The 15,141-nt window shown below is 49.5% G+C and overlaps 1 protein-coding gene across 3 annotated transcripts; it reads left to right on the top strand.

Annotated features, from left to right (window-relative positions):
- Positions 1-11,648: 11,648 nt before the first annotated feature.
- C24H1orf174 (chromosome 24 C1orf174 homolog) lies at positions 11,649-14,637 on the top strand. Of its 3 annotated transcripts, none has more exons than XM_031506591.2 (3): positions 11,649-11,754; positions 12,296-12,781; positions 13,523-14,637. In XM_031506591.2, exons 2-3 carry the CDS (start codon positions 12,338-12,340, stop codon positions 13,631-13,633), a joined length of 555 nt encoding a protein of 184 aa, XP_031362451.2. In that variant the 5' UTR covers positions 11,649-11,754; positions 12,296-12,337; the 3' UTR covers positions 13,634-14,637. The 3 variants fall into 3 exon arrangements, with proteins under 3 accessions (XP_031362451.2, XP_077644267.1, XP_077644266.1); XM_077788141.1 differs by lacking the exon at positions 11,649-11,754 and adding an exon at positions 11,781-11,878; XM_077788140.1 differs by lacking the exon at positions 11,649-11,754 and adding an exon at positions 11,900-12,025.
- Positions 14,638-15,141: the final 504 nt, after the last annotated feature.

Below are 15,141 nucleotides of genomic sequence, written 5' to 3'. Positions count from 1 at the left end.
TTTCATCCACAGCCAACCCAGCAGCACACGGCCTATTCCGGAGGATCTCCACAGGCCATCATTGTCTGGCCCTGACGCTGTCTGGGCAAATTTAGCACATAGCCAGTGGGCTGCTTTAATAGGAGTGCTGCGATTTCAGGAGAGCTGAAAATTTATATTCCCCAGTAATTGCCACAGCACACCTTAGTGCTGCTGCTGTAGCAGGAAAATGGTTCTCCTCAGTGCACTGGGGACTCGGCAGAGATGCTGGCACAAACAGGATAATGAATGCTAACGTACCTCGCGTGTCGCACAGACTGAGCTTAAATATTGAACGAGCAGCATTCCTGAAAGAGCCACGTCCCCTCCTTGGGGAGGGGCAGAATGTTATCTTAAACCTAGGGAGCATTTTGCCCTCTGCATACTGGGATTTGCACTGGGACCTCACTACAGTGATAATGAGATTTGAGAGTTTGGAACACATCTTAATGCGCTGCGTCCCTCATATCACTTGTCTAAGTAAAATGAGTTTGAATTTTTCATTTTAATTGCAGACTTGTGATCTGGAATAGACATTCTTGTACTGAAAAGCATCCACTTTTAGATCCACTCCTCGGGGCATACAATGACACAGGCACCCCGTGTCAGGCACTGCCTGTCAGAGCACAGCTGGATCCCTGTGGTGGGCGCAGCTCTGCAAGAACTCCAGCCAGGCAGATCAGCCCAGGAAAGCCTCATAGTTCAGGAGTGGCTCCCCTTCTCTGGACAGGCAGATTCAAGCAGGGCTTTTTGTGCCATGACTGACTACTGAGCTTGCAACAGCGTTCTCAGAGCCCAGGTGACCCCAGTTCAGATGAATCACAGAATGCCACGATGGTTTAGGTTGGAAGCTCATCTTGTTCCAACACCCTGATGTGAGCAGAGACACCATCCTCTAGACCATGTTGCTCCAAGCCCCGTCCAACCTGGCAGTGGACACTTCCAGCAGCCACAGTTTCTTGGGAAAACTGGTGGTGCCAGGGCCTCACCACCCCTCACCATGGAGAAGAAATTTTTTTCCAATGATCCCATCTAACTCTTTTTTCTGTCAATGTGAAGCCATTCCCCCCTTGTCCTCTCACTCCAGGCCCTTGTATATAGTCTCTCTCCATCTTTCTTGTCAGCTCCCTTCAGGTACTGGAAGGCCACAATTAGGTCATCCCAAAGCCTTTTCCAGGCTGAACTATCCCAATTCTCTCAGCCTTTCCTCAGAGGAGAGGTGCTCCATCCCCATGGGGAGAAGTAAAGCTGCTACAGGCTGAATGGCACCAAGCTTGGGGATTCCCCATCTTAGGCCAGCCTCTGATGAGCTGTATGGTGTTGGAGAGTTCCTCATATCCCTTGTGATCACACTTCCCTGGCCTCAGAAGTGAGCTCAGGGGTTTGGCTGTTGCTGCTGCCCTGAGAGAGTCCTTAAAGTTGTTGCTCTACTGGAATAAGAAGTTATCTCTAACCCTGTAGGGATTTGGCAAAGATGCTGGCACGAAAATAGTTTGTAATGAGCTTTAAGACATATTAATGAAGAGAAGTATAATTATTATTACCAAGTTCAATTACAGCCCTTGGATTACAAATATTCTCCCACAATCCCTCAGGAAAGCAATGCAACTTGTCTCTGCAATTAAATAAACTGAGTATCAAGGGGAGGGAAGAGGATTAAACTACAGAAGAAAGAATTGCTTCAACTTGGCGGTGGTGGCCCCTCTCCTCCTCCCCCCCAGCTCTCCCTGCTTTGAGGAGAAGAATCCTCACTCAGCACAGCCCAATGGTGATAAAATATTCCTTGAGAAACTGGTGGTTGGCTTCCTTCCAAAGACTCCGGCATCTGTAATGCAGCAGTTGCCATGCTAGTGGAATCTAATAAACTCTTGTCTGCAGTACTTCTGGAAGTGCACACCTGTTCAGTTCTGCTGCCCAAAGATGCAACCTAGGCACTTCTTCAGGGTTTTTTCCTTCCGTGGTTACTGAGCTTGGAGACAAAACCGAGGGATGTGCCTGATCCCCGCGCAGGAGCGTGACCAAAGCACGAAGCCCTGAGAGCCGGGAGCTGAACGCAGAGATCGCCGCGGGTCATGCGGGGAAGCTGCACACGGAGAGAGGGAAGCTCGACCTTGGCAACACAGCAGGAACGTCAGCAGTGGTAAAAACAGTGCTGTCCCCAGGGAACAGCGAGATCCAGGGGCTGCTCCAGCCTGCTGGCTTCTTGGCTGGAGCAGTTTGTCTCTGGAGAGCTTGGAGGGGAGGAAAAGCCGGTGTTCAGCTGTGTGTGAGCAACAAGGGGCACTGCACTGCTTTCCCTTGCTGGAAGAAATCCATTACAGAGAGGATCACCCTGCCATGGATGCTGGCTGGCACAGGGCCAGGCTCACTTCCAGGGCCAGAGAAGTGCTGCTGGCTCTGATGCGGGTGGAGAAGAGCCTGACAGTGTCTGGAAGGTGGAATGGGCAATCTGCAGGTGGGACAGGAGGTCTGGGAAGAAGGACAGGAGGTCTGCATGTGGGACAGGAGGTCTGAGAGGTGGGACAGGAGGTCTGTATGTGGGACAGGAGGTCTGGGAGGTGGGACAGGAGGTCTGGGAGGTGGGACAGGTGGTCTACATGTGGGACAGGAGGTCTGGGAGGTGGGACAGGAGGTCTGCATGTGGGACAGGAGGTCTGGGAGGTGGGACAGGAGATCTGCAGGTGGGACAGGAGGTCTGCAGGTAGGACAGGATGTCTGGGAGGTGGGACAGTGAGGTGCACAGTTGACAGTGCTGCTGTCTCTGGTCCCTGGAGCAGTGCAGGATGCTCCAAGATGGCCAGGGCAGGAGTTAGTGCTTTCTCTCTCTCCCCTAGTTGAAATCTATCCTGAAACATTTCTGATACCAAAATGCACCAAGTTAAGCACAAGAGCAGAAGTCTCTGCTGACGTGGATGACTTTTTGCAGGACAAAGACAAACAATGACAAACCTTGGCATATGGATAGGCATGGAAACTGTGCTAATAGTGCACAGGTAGGTTATCCACCACCTTCCTGGCCACTGCCTAGGAACTTCATTTACTTCTTTTCCTATTAAACAGGATAACAAAAGCACAGCCCCACAGTGTAGGAGTTTCTCCTTAGAAAGTGCTATTGTCTGCAGATGAAGCAGGGCCAACGCTTGTTTCAATTCCCTCAGAACCCTCTCTCTGAATGGGTTTCTTGTGCACCTGATTGTTGTTCAATCTCTCCTGCCCAACCTGGTGTACACACAGTTCTGGGGCTTGCTTTTGATCACGTTGGCTGCAGGACACTTGTTCCTCCTGTGAACCCTGCTCCTTTGTTCCTGTGAGTGTGCCACCCACAGGGAAACCTTTGTCCAAATAATCTCAGATTCCCTGAAGAGCGAGAGCTGCCAACTTTGCTTTCTAGTTGAAGTGACAGCAAGGAACATACAGATTTATTCTTCTATTCACTGGTGGCTTTCTATTCGTGTGTCCTCAGATCAAATCAAAGTGTCAAAACAACATCCCCGGCACTCCAGTGGCAGCTCCTGCCCACCAGACGGACATGTGAGGAGCAGGTATTTTTAGCTGAAAAGAATAACCAGCAAGGGTCATGTAGTGAAGAAAATAAGACAATGGTAAGAAGAAACCAAGGCACTTCTACTGGAACCTGGGAGGATTGGTATTACACCAGTCACCCCCCTGCCCTAGGAAGAAGTACAGAAAGGGACAGGAAGATGTGGCAGTCAAGTTTCTGGCTCTGTGACAGAGTTATTAGAATGTTCTGAGCCCTAAACCCTCTTCCTGGGCGGTTTTTAATTCTGACTCTGTGCTAAGCATTAAGCACTATCAGTGCATGCAGAAAAGAGCCCTAGAAATGTGCTGCTTGAGCAGGAGTGCCCAGCTGAAGTCTTTCTCCGCTTACATGATTAATCTGTCTCTGAAGAGCAGCTATTACACACTGGGATGGTGTCTGGACAGTTGTGTGACATCTTCTGTGCAGGATGCGAGCAGTGTGGATGACAAAGGCACACAGCCGGCCCTGCGGAGAGGTGGCAGATGACTCAGAGCTGTGGCACGGTGTAATGGAGCTGCTCCTGGAAAACCCGCTTCAAAAGAGCCAGGACACAGGAGATCAGCAGCGATGCTTGATGGAGGCAATACCTGATGTAGGAAGTACTTAAGCAGATTGTAATGAGGATGTGGGTTCATTACCGGAGCCTCCCAGGGCTGATAAGGGAATCGCTCCTGTTGCACTGCAGTCCCCAGTCGGAAGGAATGCGTAAGAGCGCGCCGCACCGGGCCACTGGAGCCGCTGTCCTGGCGTGATTCCTACCAATGGAACAATATTGCTTGCTGTTGCATGAACAGAACATGTCTCCTCTGATTGTTTTTTCCTGCTCTTTTGAAGACAGATGCTGTCTTAGGGTCCCCACTGGTACAAGGTCCTCTCTGAGGTGCAGTTACAGCTCTTTATACCTAACCTCTAGCACTGGGAACCAGTGGTGAAAAGAAATCCAAGTGGGGATGTTTTAGCATGGAGTTTGCTCTGGTTCTGAAAGAAGTCTTGAGAGTGGACAAGAGACTGACCTCAATAGCCTTTTCCATGGCCCTGCTCCAGGGTGCTTCAGCTGTAATTATCCTTTTTTAATTCAGGGAGCTACTGAACTGTGATGAGATTTCTGCAGTGGCTTAAACTCCCCCTCCTGTAGGATATCAGGGAAAGAGACACCTCTTCAGGAAAATGCTGATGGCTTTTTGCTCTGCTAAGAAAATGCCACCTCGTCCAGCTGTCTTCTCCATCTCAGGTGTTCATCCATGGGCATATGCCTTTGCTTGGACCAGATCTGTCCTGGGAAATTTCCTCTGCCCAGAAACTGGCAACTCTAAAATGCCAAGAATTAAATTGTTGAGGGGTTTTAAACTTTACGTATTGAATTATGACAAGACAAGCGACAGAAAGTGAGCAAGAGGTAATTATGTGACAGGGAGAGAAAGTGCCACTGTGCAGCAATCCTTTCAAAGGCAAACAGAAATATTTATAGACTCAGGACTGCACAACTTGCTGCACTCTGACTCGAGATGTGTTACTGATTCACGGGGCAGCACTTTCGGATGGGGCTCTGGTGTGGACCACAGCTCTGCTGAAAGGTAGGTCTCACCTCAAGCTGCGTTCAGAGGCAAGTGCTAATGAGAGAAAATCTGGTAGGATTTTGTCAAATCAGAGTTTAAAAACATCCTGGTGATGTCCTCTTTTCTGTCCCTCACTGGATTTCCCTTTCTTCATGGATAGCAGAGCAGCTGTGAGTGCTCACCGAGGTGACCCCTGCCCACACCACACCACCAGCTCTGCAGGGACAGTGCCCTGGCCCCTCCAGATTTGGGGCACACACAGAGCTTGTGCAGGCGCTCATTTCTGGGGTGATTTCCCACCACACCACAATACTTCTGTTCTGTTGTCCAAGCAGAGCTGCAAAGTGCAGAAGCTGGGAGAGGAGACAAACACGATCCTGAGATCAAACCCCATCAACATCTGCAAGCAGCCACCCCTCAGTCACCCTCCTGTGGGAGACTCCCTGCCCTCCTTCACTGCTCCCAAGGGTTGTCCCGTGCAGAGACACCCTTGGTGGGCACAGCCTCGGCTGTGTGCCCTGCACAGCTCTGGGCCTGGCCTGGGATACTGTCGCTATTTCCAGGGACTGACTAATCCTGACAGGAGCAGGGGGAATCTGCTGTTACCTGCAGAGGACAGTGGGAAACAGATAATTCATTCCCATCCCTAAAACAATCCCTGCAGGCAGGTTTTGAGTCAGATTTCCAATCATCTGCCTTTGGAGACCACCAAGCAAGCTTTAAAGAAATCTTTATATTTTTAGCAGTAACATAATAGTAGTAGAAATTTAATAAAATTCACCATCAAATATTTATCCCATTACATTGGCTTAAGTAATTTAAGATGCTGAAATCAACATGGTGGGTTTATATTTAATGAGCCTTGTGTAAAACAGCCACTTCCATCCTTGTCAGGTGTGTAGAGAAGACACTTGCATTCACTCAAAGAATTTTTATCTCCCCAAAGATATGTGTTAAATAATGTACAACACTCACCACAATGTTGCCTGTCACTGGTGGAAAATCAGGCTGGGGCTCGGTGAGCCTGATGTTCACTGGCATGTAGGACAGAGGAAGGGCATTTTAAAATTATTATTATTTTAAATCTAACCAAGCAAATTATGCTGAGAACAGCCTGGGCTCAGCTTTTGGATGAAGTTCAGCCTTGCTGAGTTTGGTGTTCCCAGCCTGTCCCTCTGACAGCTGGGCAGGGTGGCAATGCCAGGACCAGGCTCAGCTACCTGCAGGCAAGGGGGCTGGAGGAAACAAAGAGAAGCTGTTTGTTCCTGAGATGCCCTGTTCCAGCTGGGAGCAGCACACTCAGAGCTGCAGAACACAACTGCTCCAGCTCCCTGGGGTGCCTAGCAAAGCAGCCAGGCAAAATCTGGGTATCTCTCCCATGGAGACAGGCTGGGAGAACTGGGGGTATCCAGCCTGGAGAACAGGAGGTTCTGGGGAGACCTTAGAACCTCTTGGAGTGTCTAAAGGGGCTCCAGGAGAGCTGGAGAGGACAATGGACAAGGGCAATGAGTGACAGGACGAGGGTGCATGGCTTTAAACTAAAAGAGGGGAAATACAGATTTGATTTTAGGGAGAAATTCTTCCCCATGAAGGTGGTGAGGTTGCTGGCACAGGTTTCTGAGAGATGCTGTGGCTGCTCCAGCCCTGGAAGTGTCCAAGGCCAGGTTGGACAGGGCTTGGGGCAAGCTGGGATAGTGGAAGGTGCCCCTGCTCATGGCAAGGGGTCGGAACGGGGTAAGCCTTAACGTCCATCCAACCCCAGCCATCCTGTGCTCCCTGATTTGGGCTCCTCGCAGGAGGGCAGACAGGCTTGGTGGGGGCTGAGCCTCTCCCACGAGAACGGAGAGAACTCCTTGTCCCTCCCGTGTCCTTTATGTCGCCATGTCCCCCCGTATCTCCCCGTGTCGCCCACCCTGCGTGTCCCCCCGTGTCCCCCCGTGTCCCCCGTGTCCCCGAGCCCACGAGCGGCGCGGCCGCACCGCCGGTCTCACACTGACCCCCAGCGTCGGGCGGCGGCTGAGCCCGAGCCGCTGCCCCGGCCGGGAAGTTCGATGGGAATGAAACCCTAATTAAACCCTAATGAAAGCCTGCAGCAACGCGACGTGACAAAGCGGGAAGCGGAGGGGCGGGAGGGCCTGTTCCCACGGCTACAGCTACTGCAGCTGTTAAATTGAGGCACGAAAAGGTTTCTGTAGCTGATGCTTTTTAACAGCCAGGCCAAGTTGCTGGGAGATCATTAAAATCCATGTAATCAGTCTCCTGGAGCAAAGGTAAGGATTTGGGTCCAGTGAGACACTTTGTGCTGGGAGAGATTTACTTGTGGTTTACAAAACACTTTAAAAATCAATATGCCAGGAGCAAGAGGGGCTTAGGAAAGGCAGGAGACCTAGGGCAGGTGGAATTCACTGGGCAGTGTTTGGAGGTGCCTTGGGAAGGATTTGCCAGGTAAACACTAGAGATGGTTACAAAAAGTGCATCAGTAGCAGGGGGACAAGAACATGAGCAGCAGGGCTTCAGGCAAGGGTTTAGGGGAGAGTTCTGGCAGGGCTCCAGCCGTACTCATCACAGGAGCCCAGAGCACACAGCCCCTCAGACAGGTTCTCTGCACTCGCTCTTCTCCGATGTTCCTTATGGTTTGTCATTAACGAATGTCACAGGTTTCCTCTTTGTTGCTCTTTCTCACAAAGCCCACGTACAGCTCTGTCGTGTTAATTAATTTCTTCAGATACTGCCTTTCCATGTTTGGTCCTTGATAAAACACTTGCTAGAAATCCAAAATAAGACTCAAAGAGATTTCTCACACGGCAAGCATAAAGTTTCATTATGTACCGTAAATTGCCTGTGATTTCTGTGTCAAGGCTCACCAGCTCCTGATGTGAGTACTCCTCTGTGATGGAAGTGAGGGGTTTATTCCATGTCAGTGGTGCAAAATTCCTCAGGTCAGCAGCGTTCAGGGCAGCTGCATCGGAGGGCTGCAGAATTTCAGTTCTAGATGTGGTATCAACTCCCAGAGGATTTCCAAGTACACGGTGCCTCTGGGAGCCCAAAATTGGCAGTCCATTGAATCATGTAATCACGGAATGTTTTGGCTTAGAAGGGACTTTGAAGATCATCCAGTTCTAACTCCCTGCCATGGGCAGGGACACCTTCCTTAGATCAGGTTACTCAGAGCCCCATCCAGCTTCAATACTCACCAACATTACTTGAGCTGGCACAACACCATGTGATGGAAGGGAACAGCAGTGAAACATCTTTTCTTGAAATCTTCACCACAAGACCAACTCTTCCTGCTGAGGAGGCAAAGGGGGCAGCCAGAAGGATGCAGCAGGGAGCAAGGCTCCTGGTCCTGCTAACTGGGAAGTGGATCCTCTTCCTGCTTTCTTCCCAGAAAAATTCAGCCACTTGAACCCAACCCACCTTTTCCGTGGCAGGAAAAGGCCAGCCAGTGCTCCTGATGGATGGCTGTTCAGTATGACAGACCTCACATTCAACAGTTAACTGCCAGCATGTTTACAGGCAACATTTTTTTTGGCTGCTGTCCCTGGCATGTCAGTCATGTTTAGCCAAATGAACCAGGAGGATTATAACAGACAGGGACACTGGTGCAAGTGACAGGCGCAGAGACAAGTGCTGCAAGAAGCTCATTTGCACATCAAGTTTCACAGCCCAGCTCTCCCTTCCTGCTCCATAAGCTCATCAGCTGCTGCTGCAGAGCTGCCAGTTTTCACAGGAATGATGGAGCTCACAAAACCCTCTTTTCATTTTCTCTTTCCTGCCTTCTTAGACAACAGATTCTAACATAACCCATTTTTTAAAATATTGAGAATAAGCCCCCTTTTATGTGGAAATGTGGGTTTAATGTAAATAGCTCGTGCTGCTCTGATTCTCTCAGAGGGCTGTTGGCTGTTGGCAGTCTCCCCTGTTGCCTTTCAAGTCACTTGGGAGTCACTGCTGCTGAGAAGGGGATGGATCTCAGAGGGATCCACAGTCTCTCCTGGGTGCTTCCTGCACTGTGTGACAGTTTTTATCTTGGCCATATTTCAGAATATGCAGCAACATCTGAAGCTGTGAAATTGTCACTACCTGCCCCCAAAATAATGTAGTTAAAGTGGGGAATAGGGTGAGTGTGACATGAGAGCTCTGGATGGAGCCCTGCCATCACAGCTCCATCTAATCTGCGGTGTCCCTTGCACCCTGTGTCCAAGGCCACCCCATGGATCCTCATGCACTTGTAGCTGTGTACCTCACCCCACATCAGGTCACCGAAGGACACAGGACTGCTCAGGGCTTTGCCACCCCCTTCTCAGTGCTCAGTCACATCAGCTTTGCAAAGCAGCATAAAACCCGAGGAATGCACGGTGTTGTGAAAAGTATTGATTAGAATTAATTTTTCCTTACTATTTTCAGTTTGTTGTGGAAATTAAAACAAGAACCACGTTTTCCAGCTGCAGAAATGCTGCTTTTCAGCCAGTTTTAGTCTGTGGCTGTTTACAAGATAGTATAAGTTTTCACTGCCTAATAAAAACAATCATCTGTATTCCATGGCTGCAAGCAACAACACTGTGAGAGAGTGGAGCAAGTCGAGAAGGTTTTGGAGAAGAATATGAATTATGTCACCCAGAGAACAAAGAATAGACGGACCCTGAGCACTGAGGGAAATTGCACCACGACGTGCAGGTGAGTCTCCAAACCTGCATGGTTTAATGGGGGGATTTTATACTTTTGAGAAAAAATATATTTCTTGAATATCCCCATAGGTACAGCCTTGCTACTTATTTCTGCGATTTAAATTGTCGCTTCTGTTTTTTAAGGCCAGGCTGAACGGACAAGCATTTAATCAGCCAAGTTGGATGGAGGAGCACAGGTACCACTGAGACTCGTGGGACAGCTCTGCAATGAGCAAGAACATTAAAGGCTGCTATAAAGAAACAAGCTCCTGTGCCCTCAGATGGACAGAATTATAAAAATCCCCACAGCATCCCCAAAGCACTGAATTAACTGGAGAAGGAGCTGTGTTTAATGTGATGGATGGAGCCCGTGGGCCCCATCGTGGGGACGTGGCCGTCAGGGCACCGGTACCTGCCGCCGCTCCCCTCAGCACCTCCCCAGGAACATCAGACAGGATAATTACGTACTTAAATCTGGGTGCTTTACTACACAGAAATTCATCTGCTACCCTCAGAGTCCTTGAAGTTAAAGAGGGATTTGAGTTACTGACATAATTTGTTCCCTGAGGGCTGTGGAAAGCAGAGAGAAGCACATCTGAATAATAACTCTTCCACCACGTCTTGAATGGGAGCGAGTGCTGCTCCAGAGCGAGACACAATGGGAAGCAAACGATTTCAAATGTTTATAAGCTACATAGCTCCCAGGCAGGATGGGGTGGGTTTTTCCCCAAGCAGCAGCTGGGAGGGAGGTCAGCAAGCTCCCTTCAGAAACTGTAATTGCAGCCTTCCAATACTTGAAGGGAACTTATAGGAAAGAAGAAACAAGACTATTTACCAAAGCATGTAGCGGCAGGACAAGGAGGAATGGGTTTAAACTAATAGAGAGTAGGTTTAGATTGGATATTGGTAAGAAATTCTTGGCTGCCAGGCTGGGGCGGTCTCAGCACAAGCTGCCCAGAGAAGCTGTGGCTGTCCCTGGATCCCTGGAAGTGCTCAAGGCCAGGTTGGATGGGTCTTGGAGCAGCTTGGGCTAGTGGAAGGTGTCCCTGGCCATGGCAATGGGTGGGACTGAGTGATCTTCAAGTTTGCTTCCAACCCGCCCCATTGTATGACCTGTGACGAGCTGCTTTGTCCTCACTTTGCCAAAGTTTCTGTTAAGGCAATGCTGTCTGTGGTCCAAGCTAGGGGCTGCGGCGTGTGAGGGGCTGCAGTGTGTGAGGGGCCATGGTGTGTAAGGGGCTATGGTGTGTGAGAGGCCATGGTGTGTAAGGGGCTATGGTGTGTGAGGGGCTGCGGCGTGTGAGGGGCCATGGTGTGTAAGGGGCTATGGTGTGTGAGAGGCCATGGTGTGTAAGGGGCTGCAGCGTGTGAGGGGCTGCAGCGTGTGAGAGGCTGCGGCGTGTGAGGGGCTGCGGCGTGTGAGGGGCTATGGTGTGTAAGGGGCTGTGGCGTGTGAAGGGCCGCAGTGTGTGAGGGGCTATGGTGTGTAAGGGGCTATGGTGTGTGAGGGGCCATGGTGTGTAAGGGGCTATGGTGTGCGAGGGGCTACAGTGTGCGAGGGGCTATGGTGTGCGAGGGCCGTAGGCTCCCAGTCCTCACTGCCTGGCATGAGGCTGCCCTTTGCCCGGAGCCCTTAGCCCAATGCCCTTTGTCGGTGCCCGGAGCCCTTTGTCGGTGCCCGGAGCCCTTTGCCGGTGCCCAAAGCCCTTTGTCGGTGCCCGCATCCCGCGCCCGCCGCGGGGCTCCTGACCGGAGCTCCACAAGATGGCGAGCGCGGGCCCGCGCGCGGCCCAAGATGGCGGCGGGCGGCGCGGCGCGGGGCCGGAGCCGCTCGGACACCGCCGGCCCCGCTCGCCCGGTCCGGCCACGGCCACGGCCACGGCACCGGCACCGGGCCCGGCGCTCCGCGGAGGCGGCCCCGGCAGCCGACCCCGCACAGCCCGCGGGGGAAACAGCCGACACGGCGAGCCCGGTAGGAGGGACGGGGCCGGGTGGGATGGTGTGTGAGGGAAAGGCCTCGCGGCCCCGGGGGGATCGCAGGTGATTATTAACAGCTGCAATCTGAGCATCATCAGGTGGGAATTATCAGAATTGAGGTAAATTTATTGCCGTTCTCGCTCCTCCCACGACGTTGTTTGTGCCAGTGCAGAAATACAGAGCAGATTTAGCCGCTGTCGTACCGGGTGATGACAGGCCTGGCGTAGTAATTCCATTAGCATCATCCTTAAGAAAATAAGAATATGGTGATTGACCTCTTATGGTGCTAGTTTATTCTCTGAGAAAAGTGTTTTTCTCTTGCAGGACTGTACATTGTGGGTTATGTAAGCTGTCTGCTTCTCTCTCTTCACATGCACTTTCTACTAATTACTTTTCTTAGAAGGTTTGGATCAAAATGCCACTTGTGTGATGGAGCCCTTCTGTTCCAAAGCCAGCTTTGCAACTAAAGAGATGAGGTGATTTTATTCTTCTTTATTTCAAGTGAGCTTTACAATCTTGTCCTTTTTTTCTAACAGTGTTCATCACATGAAGCTGCTGAAGGACAACCTGCAAAGAGGATGAAATATGAAGAAAGCGTTCTAAAATCAGAACTAGAGGTATTCACGTGTGAAAGTGGAAACCTTGCTGCACTGGGGGAAACACCTAAAGCGTCTGATGGGGATGGAGGTTCAGAAGATCCAAGAGATAGCAGTATAATCCAACAGGAAAAAGATGAAAGCATTCCAGAGACTGATGAAGGGAAGCAGGAGAAGGAGCATGGTGTTTCTCTGGGGCCACACGCTGTGAATTCCAGCGGTGCTCCATTAAAACTGAGTGGATATCTGCACCACTATCATGTGTTCAGCGAAGAGGAGAGCAGCTGTGGGAGCTTTGACGGGGCCACCTCGGAGGACGCAGATCACCCGCGGAGGCAGATGTTCCTGGAGCACAGCAGCGGCCTCTCGGATGAGGACAGCAACCAGCCCATGCCAGTGCACCGCTTCTTCGGAGATGTTGAACTGGTGAGATGATGAGTCTGTTCCTGCTTTAGACTCTAGGCCTGGTCTGCTTAAAATTTGCCTCAAAACTCTTGGTGAATTTGACAGGTATTGTTGGGCCCTGTACCCCAGGTAAAACTCTCCATCAGAAATGAAATTAATCGCCCAGCTAAATTAATTTCAGGTGTAAAATCCTTCTTATTTAGGCTTTTTATTCCAATTCCATGTGATAGGTAGTTTTACTGATAATGACATTGTGGAGACAAAATAGATTTTTGCTATTCTTTGGTTCTTAACAGAATCATAGAACAGCTTGTGTTGGAAGGATCCTAGAAATCACTCAGTTCCAGCCCTGCTGCATTGGGATTGTTTGGAATGAAAACTGGTTTCTGTCTATCTCAGCTTTTTAACTGACCCAAGAGCCAGAGCTTTACATTTGAATCCGTTTAAAAAGCATAACTTTAGTGCAAGTAATGTTACCATCTTTTAGGTGTTTCTTGTGGTATTTAGGGAGCAGTGAGGATTTGCTTAGGGAGCCCTTCACCCTGTGCCAATCCTCCTCACACCAGTGGAAGGAATGCCAGCCCTGATTCTGCCCATGCATCTGGTTTGGGCAGATTCACCCCAGAGCCCCACAGCTTTAGCTTCGTGCCACTGCTCCCAAGCTGAGGGTTGGTTCCTGTGTTAGCTGAGGGAGGATGGGAGCTGGTGGAGGTAGGAGTTCTGCCTCCACAAACTTTCCTTGATTTGATCTTTTCCCTCCAGCATCTCCCGGCAGTTGTGCTCCCGAGCGTGACGAGGAGCAGGCGAGAAGCCAGGAAGCTCCATTTCATTGCAAAAGAAGATGATGAAGATGAGGAGGAGGATGATGTCTAACAACAAACTGCAAACAAATTAAACGGTTCTTCTTTCTCTTTCTGACCACATGGCAATGGCTGTGTCGGTAACATGAGGTGTCTGTTTGCCTTTTCTCAGGGAGACAACTGGGAGAGTTTGTTTAGCTGGAATTGGTAGATACAGTATTCCACTGATTATCTGGGGAAAATACTGAATTTTCAGTTATTTGAAAATAAAGTATAATTTATCACTTTAGCACTGATATTTCAGAAAAAAAAAAAAAAAAACCAAAACCCAGGGAATATAGAAGTTCTTATGGCTTTTTTGTAAATTTCAGCCTCTTGAGGAAGTATTTGATTTCACTCCTTTTTTTTTTTTCCAAATAGTCAAGGAAAGGATGCTGGAGCAAGGTTCTTTTTCTTTTAATTCTGCAATGTCTGTGGCATCCAGGTAATAAAGGAGAGCAAACTAACTCCCAGTATAAAGAAGGTCAAGGGTCTTCCTTGTGTGGGTTGTTTACACCTAACCCAGGACCAATTAAACCTCTAAAATGCAGTTCTGCTGGCAAAATGAAATGCAGGATGTCAGAATGGATTCAGTGTGCTCATCTCTGCGAGTTCAGCACGTTTGCATTGCATGTCAGCTCCCCAAACACCCACCCTGTGATGCTGCCTCCTCCCTCCACCTACTGCTCTTAAGTGTTGTCCTTTGTTGATTTCCAACTGGTTTTCAGCAGGGATTTTGGAAAGAAATGCTTTGGTGGTGATACACAACGAATACCATCCCTTGGATTTGATGGACAGAGGAAGATTGCTAAGGCTGTGAGGCAGCCACCTCTGCATGTTAAAGAAAAAAAAAGGGGGCAACCTAAGCCAATTCCAGGAACTGTTAATTCACCCAGTGTTTGTGGGAATATTTCTTTGAAAGTGTGATTATGCAATAAGCTTCTAGATATTTATTGTTATAGCTCCTTCTATGTTTCTAAAAATGGAGAGAAAATATTATCAGCAGATGGTTTAAATAAATATTAATTTCTACAGCTAGAGCTTGTTAAACATTCAAAAGTTGTAAGGCAAACAAATTGCATATGCATGGCATGGTAATGCATTCCCATTTCCACTCCAGCTGATGCATTGTTTCTGTCAAAGATATTTCTTGGCTCCTTTTCACTCTAATTCTGTAACACGGAAAAATCCAGATTTTTAAATTGCATATTCATAGTTCCAGCCCAGCTCTGTGTTGCAGCAGCTCCTCCCAGCATTCCTTCAGTGCTGTGTTTGCTGCTGGCTCTTTCTAGCAAACACCGTTTCACACACAGACATTCATTTCACTTGCAAAATGCATTTTCAGTTTGGGGGACACGTGCCACACAGGTGACACTGGGTTTGTCACCAGAATCCTACCATTGTTGCCCTCCCCAGTGTCAAACAGTGCAGGAAGGGAAGCTGGAAGAATTGCATGCAGTGGAATTAGAAATCCCGTGTTAAAAATGCATCTCCATATCCTTGCTTTTCAGATTGCAGTGTTTGGGAGGGGACCAAGTTTGT

This window comes from Lonchura striata, chromosome 24, assembly GCF_046129695.1.
Source record: "Lonchura striata isolate bLonStr1 chromosome 24, bLonStr1.mat, whole genome shotgun sequence".
Lineage (NCBI taxonomy): Eukaryota > Metazoa > Chordata > Aves > Passeriformes > Estrildidae > Lonchura > Lonchura striata.
Note: the sequence above shows the minus strand (reverse complement) of the source record. Positions and strands in the feature narration are given on the sequence as shown.